The sequence below is a fragment of the Gekko japonicus genome, unplaced genomic scaffold (assembly GCF_001447785.1).
Source record: "Gekko japonicus isolate JY-2015 unplaced genomic scaffold, Gekko_japonicus_V1.1 scaffold5705, whole genome shotgun sequence".
Classification (NCBI taxonomy): domain Eukaryota; kingdom Metazoa; phylum Chordata; class Lepidosauria; order Squamata; family Gekkonidae; genus Gekko; species Gekko japonicus.
Genome location: NW_015159890.1, coordinates 14472 through 21914, shown reverse-complemented (window position 1 = coordinate 21914; position 7443 = coordinate 14472). Strand labels below are relative to the sequence as shown.

Below are 7443 nucleotides of genomic sequence, written 5' to 3'. Positions count from 1 at the left end.
GACTCGCTTTCTCCTGCATCCCGCCCCCCTCTTCCCCGCATCCAATCAACTTCCATATCCTCACCTTTCTCTACTTCCTTCTCTCTCTCACACCCACCATTCTACCTTTTATCCCCCCCATCTTATTTATTTACCTCATTGACATCCTGCCTTTCTACGCAATGGGATGCAGTGCAGCTTACATCAATTCTCTGTTTTATTCGCACAATAACCCTGTGAGGAGGGTTAGGCTGACAATGTGTAACTGGCCCAAGGTCACCCGGTGATGTTTCCAGAATGGGAATCCAAGGTCCCCGTCTGAAACTCATAAGAGCATAAGAGAAGCCAATGCTGGATCAGGCCAATGGCCCATCCAGTCCAACACTCAGTCACACAGTGGCTCTTCCGCCAGGCTTTTAATTAGGAGCCGCCGCCACCAACAACAACTACCTCATGGGAACATGGGGCATTGGGATGGCCCATTATAAGATCGATGGCCCACTGTAAGATCAAGTTACAGTATTCTGATGGAGCGGTACTGCCGATTCGGGCTTGAGTAACATCTACTGATCACCATTTTGACTTGACTGATTTGACTAAATGATTAATATTAACTTCACTGAGCACTTTAAATTTGATAAAATTGCTGTTTTTATGTGTTTTAATGTTTTATACTTGGCACATGGTGCCCTTGTCTGTTAGCCGCCCTGAGCCCGTTTGCGGGGAGGGCGGGATAAAAATATAATAATAAATAAATTAATAAATAAAAATACCAGGGGCCAGCAGGAGGTCCAGCAGTGGGGCCAGGACACTAGAAGCCCTCCCACTACTCTTAACCACTCTACTCCACTGGCTTTTGTGGGATGGCTGCTGTTAACCAGTAGCAATCGGCCAGGTTTGGATGAGCCATGCCATTTATTTACTTATATTTACATTTATATCCCACACTCCCCGCCGTGGTGGGCTCAGGGCGGCTAACAACATATGTATATAGATATGTACATTAAAATTCCAATATATAGACTATAAAACACATACTCATAATACAGATGGCGACACTCTGTCATCATTTGAATGGCCGCCTCCAGGCTCCTGCCAGGTTGTTAATCATCCGACTGGTGGAGGTGTTGATGTTAAGGCCTGGCTGCTGCTGGTGTTAATATTAGGGCCAGGGCCTAATAGGTGGTATCAAGCTGCCCAGAGGTTGCTGCTGCGCCCCAGCCCCAACAAGTCCTCCCTCAAATGCCTAAACAGCTTGGGAAAGGGCCCTACCTGTCCCCGCATTTTACTGACAAAAACCAAGCGTGGAATGCTGGACAAAGTGTTGGGGTTGCCTAGCGACAGCCATTGAGAACATCTGTTTATTAAAGCTACAGGCGCTCCTTTTTATTATTTTGGTTTTTTTAACCACCCAATGTATTTTTTAGATCTCAGAATTTTCTGCAAACAGCTGTCTTGTCTGTTGGCTGCTTCAGCCTCTTATTTTGGTTATCTTCAGACGGAGCCACACTTCACTATTAAAATATGATAAAACGTCAGCTTTTTTTTTTTTAAAGTTAAAAAACATTTCCATTAAGCAGTGAAAGGAGAACAGTATTAACCCTAGCCTGGTTCATGAACAATTTCATGTTTAATTTGCTTTGTCTCCAGCTGAGGGTAGATCAATCAATCGACCTTTATTGGCATAACAGCTCAGGGCAGATCATATGCTTACTCTGTTCACTCTAACCACAATAGGCTCATTATCTCTCTCATTCATACTCACAAAGCTTACCTATAAAATGGGAGCAGTAGCAGACACACTGGCTTTGCCACAGTTTAAAACCTGTTTTTGAAGGGGCGCATTTTGCACTCTGTGGCTAATGAAAAGAAATTGGATAGTCAGCAATGCAAACATTTTCGAACTGCTAAGGATCGTGCCTTGAATTATAGGCCTTTGGATACTTCAGCATGCAGGGAAGAGGTCATCCACCAGCGGGGGTCTTGGTTGTTCATAGGAGTCAAGAGCAAGGTTGTGTCTTTCTCTGACTTGTATGACTGACCGAAAGGTAACAAGCAATAGTCTGAATGACTGCCTGTCACGGCTCAGGTGGGGGTGTCACCTGACGCTGCCACCACTCTGGTTCCGGGCTCCTCTGAGAAGGCCCAGAGCACCCTCCCAACCCCTTTAGACCTCCCTTTTAGCCAAAATGAGTGTGAGGACCAGGCAGAGTGAACAATGAAAACGGTTTATTTTATAGGAGGTCAAACAAACAAGGTGCAGGAATAAAAACAGTAAGTGGGTGAAAATAAATAAAATGCCTGGCCTAACGCGTCTAAATATATACTGTCCCTAGCTCACTATCTCAAGTGGCCATAGACTACTCACCCTTCTCTCAGGATGAGGGTTTCTCCCCCACAGCAGCCTCTCTTCTGGCCCTGTTCCCTGGGAAGAAGAACAGCTTCTCCTCTTGCACCAGCTCTTTTATTCCCCAGACCTCTTCTTCCCTGTTGGCCAAAATCAACGCCAAAACATCCCAAGGCCTTCTGGGGTTTGTAGGCCCAGCCTCCCCTATTGCTAGCCAGGCTCCTTGGGCCTGCTAGGCCTCCGGTGGCACAGCCCAGATCATGACACTGCCAAATTGCAATTCTTTGTAATTTGCTTGTTCAAAAAACTCCCTCTTAGGTAACCCTCAGGGGGAAAAAAAAACTTTCCAAGCAGTCTGGAAACCCATGGATTTGGGACACAACCTTTCAGCGACCAGCCATCGTATTTGTCTGTATGTTTCGGAATGGAAGCGTGCATGCACACAAAAACTTATACGCAGAATAAAACTTTGTTGGTCTTCAGGGTGCCCCTGGACTCAAACGGCGTTCTGTTGCTTCAGACCAACCTGGCTACCCACCTGAATATGTTTCAGAGTGGTTGATTGTGCAACCTTTTGCTGCCAAAGCGATGCTGTGCCCAAAACCCAGCAAGATTACTATAAATCTGTGTGCTCTTCAACCCAGCTGCTGCACACAGGCTTTTTAATGACTTGATCTCATTTAGATTAATCTCCCCATGCTGGGAAACGCAGCTTGGACGTCTCCCACACACTGATGTGGTGTGTGTGTGAGGTTTTTTTTTAAAGCTGTAGGCCTCCTGAATTGTGTGCTCCAAGCCCTAGTTTCTGTTGCGCAACAGAAGAGAAGTGTTTCCACACAGACAGACATTTAGCTTGTGCCCTGGAAAAGATTTCAGTTCACTTTTTATGGCTGTGTGCTGTTATTAATGTTCCAGACCGCTTGGCTGTAAACTTTGGCCTGTACTATAAGTTCATGGCAGGCAAGAGTTCTTAGTACAGGCAGTAACGGCTCCCTTTCTGTGTAGGTTTGCAGAATTCAGAACTGCTGGTTATGCAGGAGCGCAGCTCTGGGCAGTATCAGAAGGCTGATGACTGAATACCACACAGGCCTTTTGACCTCTTCAGGTGTGGGCTTTCTCTGCAGCCGACAGAAACTGCTTTTCCTAACCAGCTGCCCAGAAAACCATGGCTTACCGGATCCGGGAAAGGCCTTTGGCAAGCAGCCTTGAGCTTTCTGGGTTTCTGTTCCATTGTGCATGTGTGTTTGCTGGGCATCTCAAAGGTGGGGTGCTGAGACACGCACTCAAGGTAGAATGTCATAAGTCAGAAAATAACACAAATAGCTTTGGAAAAAGTGCAGAAAAGGGCAACTCAAATGATAAAAGGGTTGGAACACTTTCCCTATGAGGAAAGGTTAAGGCGCTTAGGGCTCTTTAGCTTGGAGAAATGATGACTGAGGAATGACATGATTGAGGTTTATAAAATTATGCATGGGAAAGAGCAGGTAAAGAAAGTGGTACTTTTCTCCGTTTCTCACAATGCAAGAACTCGTGGGCACTCCATGAAATTGCTGAGCGGTCAGGTTAGAACAGATAAAAGGAAGTCCTTCTTCACCCAAAGAGTGATTAACACTTGGAATTCACTGCCACAGGAAGTGGTGGCGGCTACAAGCATGGACGGCTTCAAAAGGGAATTAGATAAGCATATGGAGCAGAGGTCCATCAGTGGCTATTAGCCACAAGGTATAGATAGGGACTCTGGGGCAAGTGATGCTCTGTCATCTTGGTGCTTGGGGGGGTCAACAGTGGGATGGCTTCTAATGTCCTGGCCCCACTGGTGGACCTCCTGATGGCACCTGGTATTTCTGGCCACTGTGTGTTACAGAGTGTTGGACTGGATGGGCCTTTGGCCTGATCCAACATTGGCATCTCTTATGTTCTTAAATGGTGACTCAGAACAACATGTAGTTCCATCAATGCATGTGTGTTTGTTAGTAAAAAGCACAGTAGCACCTTTAAGAATAACAGACTTTATTGTAGCATAAGCTTTTGAGAAACATCTGACGAAGAGACCCGTGTTCTCGAAAGCGGATGCTACAATAAAGTTTGTTAGTCTTAAAGGTGCTACTGGGCTTTTTACTGTTTTGTAGCAACAGAGTAACACGGCTAACTCTTCTGGATCTATGTGTTTCTTGATGACAAGAAGATGAATCCCTGCGTCCAAAAGCTCTGTTTTAGATGCTGTGAAGTAGGGTCTAAAGGTTTTTTTTGGGGGGAGAGGGGAGAAAACTTTGGCTTTCTGAGTGTTCTTGTTTTCCAACACTCTGATCCTGTGTACAGTTGCTTGGGGGAAAAGCATTGATTTCAGGTGGATGCTGGGAAGACTGAGAGGTAAAAATATCATGTTCCGAGTCCAGCCTTGATGTGCCCAAGTGACAGACCGCTTTAATTAGATGCAGATAGAAGATGAATGAGATTTGAGAAGGTGGCAAAATGCATTCAGGATCTTCAAATACCATTTTGGTGGAGAAAATTAACTTTGATTTTGTTTCGTGACCCCTTGGACAGTGACAAAGTAGTCAAAGTAATCAATATTCAGGCAGCGTGTTCCCATTTCTGTCACTTGATGTGTTGATTTCTTATAGCTCTCCGGATCAAAACGATCAGCGATCCGCTTTGGTGCGAGCTGCCGTTTGACTATTCCGGCAACCCATACGTGGGGCTCCTCCATTAATCTAATAAATACCGGCCGCTTTCTTTTCCTTCCTCCAGAGTCGAAAGCATGTCTCTGCGGAGCGTCGGCAACCCTGGGGACGTCAGCTCCCGTATGATGGAGAACAGCACTGCCAGAGATTGCTTGATCCCGATGGGGTAAGCCTGCTGGTCTTTGGGGTCTTCCAGCATCGGATGCAACCTCTTACTTAAGTAAACGAAGGCCTGTGAGTCACTGTTCCCAGATAAGATTCTGGTAAAGGAGCTGTGGTGGCTCAAGTGGTTGAGACACTGAACTGCAGGCTGTGGAAGGTCGGTAGTTCAGCAGTTCGAGACCCGAGTGTGCCGCATGACGGAGTGAGCTCTCGTCTCTAGTTCCAGCTCCTGCCAACCTAGCAGTTCGAAAGCAAGAAATTGCAAGTAGATAAATAGGTACCGCTTCGGTGGGAAGGGAACAGCGTTCCGTGCGCCTTGGTGTTTAGGCATGCCGGCCACATGACCACGGAAACGTCTTTGGACAGCGCTGGCTCTTCGGCTTTGAGACGGAGATGAGCACTGCAACCCTAGAGTCGGATTCGACTGGCTTTTGAGCAAGGGAACCTTTACCTTTTAAAGGGGGAGAAGTTTGGAACAAGGGTGAAGCTGCCCTGGCCTTGTGGCCCTGAACTGAAGATAGCGTAGAGCCACTTTGGTGTCGTGGTTAAGGGCGCGGACTCTAATCTGGGAGAACCGGGTTTGATTCCCCACTTCTCCACTCGCAGCTGCTGGATGACCTTGGGCAAGCCATAGTTCTGTCAGAGCTGTCCTTGAAAAAGAGCAGTTTGTGTCAGAGTTCTCTCAGCTCCACCTACCTCAGAGGGTGTCTGTTGTGAGGAGGGGAAGGGAAAGGGGTTTGTCAGCCGCTCTGAGAGTCCGAGTGAAGTGCGGGGTATAAATCCAATCTCCTCCTCCTCCTCCTCCTCTTCTGCTGCTTCTGCTAAGTGAAACCAGTTCCACAAGATTACATGAGATTGCTACCTTTGAATAGCTGACACGGAGGAAGAGAGTTAGGCGTTGTGTTAGAGGTTGAGAAATCCTGTCCAGTGTGCTTATCGCTCACATGCATCTAAGCTCACCTTTGGCTAGAAAGTTGCTGATTTGTTACAAAACAATGGAAGTTGTGGTTCTTCAGCATGGCTGGAAGATATGCATGGCTCCGACTGGTCCACTCTTTTTTTGTATTGGAGAGGCGAAGAGCTCCGCTGTCCCATCAAACAATCCTCGTGAGCCGTGGTCTTGTTTTTCAGCATAACTTCAGAGAACGTGGCGGAAAGATTTGGTGTCTCCCGGCAAAAGCAAGATGCCTTCGCACTGGCTTCCCAGCAAAAGTAAATAATTGCCCTTCGTCTCCCCCTCCTCCACCCCTGCCCTGGCCCAACACGGAGGTCTGTGGCGGTTGCACGTGACCAGTTTTCTCTGTGATTCCGGTTGTGCTCTTGCGCTGGTTGCGGTCCTCTAGTTTCTGCACATATCCTGAAGGAAACACAGCCCAGTTCAAATGCTGGGACTTTCCAAGGATGATTTGCTGTAGTTGGGTGCAGCTGACTTTGGTAGGTCAACCAACATACAGCAAGTACCGTGCACAGATGATTATAACATATCATAAATAATTTTATATTTTTTGAAATAGATTTTATAATAATTTCTACATATATAATTAATCATCTTAATCACAATTGACAATAGAAGAGATATCAAAAATATCAAATATTACCGTGGGTCCTTGTTTGGTTTTGTGACTTTGGTAGGTCAGCATGAGATGCTCCCATGATACTTTATGTTTAGGTGGGGGAGGGTTATTGGTCTAGGTGGCCAGTTTGGTGTCGTAGTTAAGTGCACGGACTCTAATCTGGGAGAACCGGGTATGATTCCCCACTCCTCCACTTGCACCTGCTGGTGTGACCTTGGGCAAGCTGTAGTTCTGATAAGAGCTGTGACCTTGGGCAAGCTGTTCTCTCAAGAGCAGTTTCTGTCAGAGCTCTCTCAGCCCCACCTACCTCACAGGGTGTCTGTTGTGGGGAGGGGAAGGGAAAGGAGTTTGTCAGCCGCTCTGAGACACCTTTGGGTAGTGAAGGGTGGGGTATAAATCCAATCTCTTTTCCTTTTTCTTTGAGGGCAGTTTCTGTCAGAGTTCTTTCAGCCCAGCCTACCTCACAGGCTGTCTGTTGTGGGGAGGGGAAGGGAAAGGAGTTTGTCAGCCGCTCTGAGACTCTTTGGGTAGTGAAGGGCGGGGTATAAATCCAATCTCCTCCTCCTCCTCCCAGCTAGTGGTATTGTTGTGGTGTACAAAGCACGTACAGCTGCACACATTTTTCCCCTGCTGCATTTTGATACAAGGTCAAGGACATCATAAGAACATAGGAGAAGCCAATGTTGGATCAGGCCAG

The 7443-nt window shown here is 46.8% G+C and overlaps 1 protein-coding gene across 1 annotated transcript in view; it reads left to right on the top strand.

Annotated features, from left to right (window-relative positions):
* ACAA1 (acetyl-CoA acyltransferase 1) overlaps nt 1-7443 on the top strand; it is a gene marked incomplete at its 5' end in the record, with an annotated part of 21257 nt that overhangs the window by 6837 nt on the left and 6977 nt on the right. Inside the window, 2 exons of the mRNA XM_015408330.1 lie at nt 5078-5176; nt 6304-6384. Coding sequence (XP_015263816.1) covers nt 5078-5176; nt 6304-6384 — 180 coding nt within the window. The remainder of the gene's footprint in view (nt 1-5077; nt 5177-6303; nt 6385-7443) is intronic.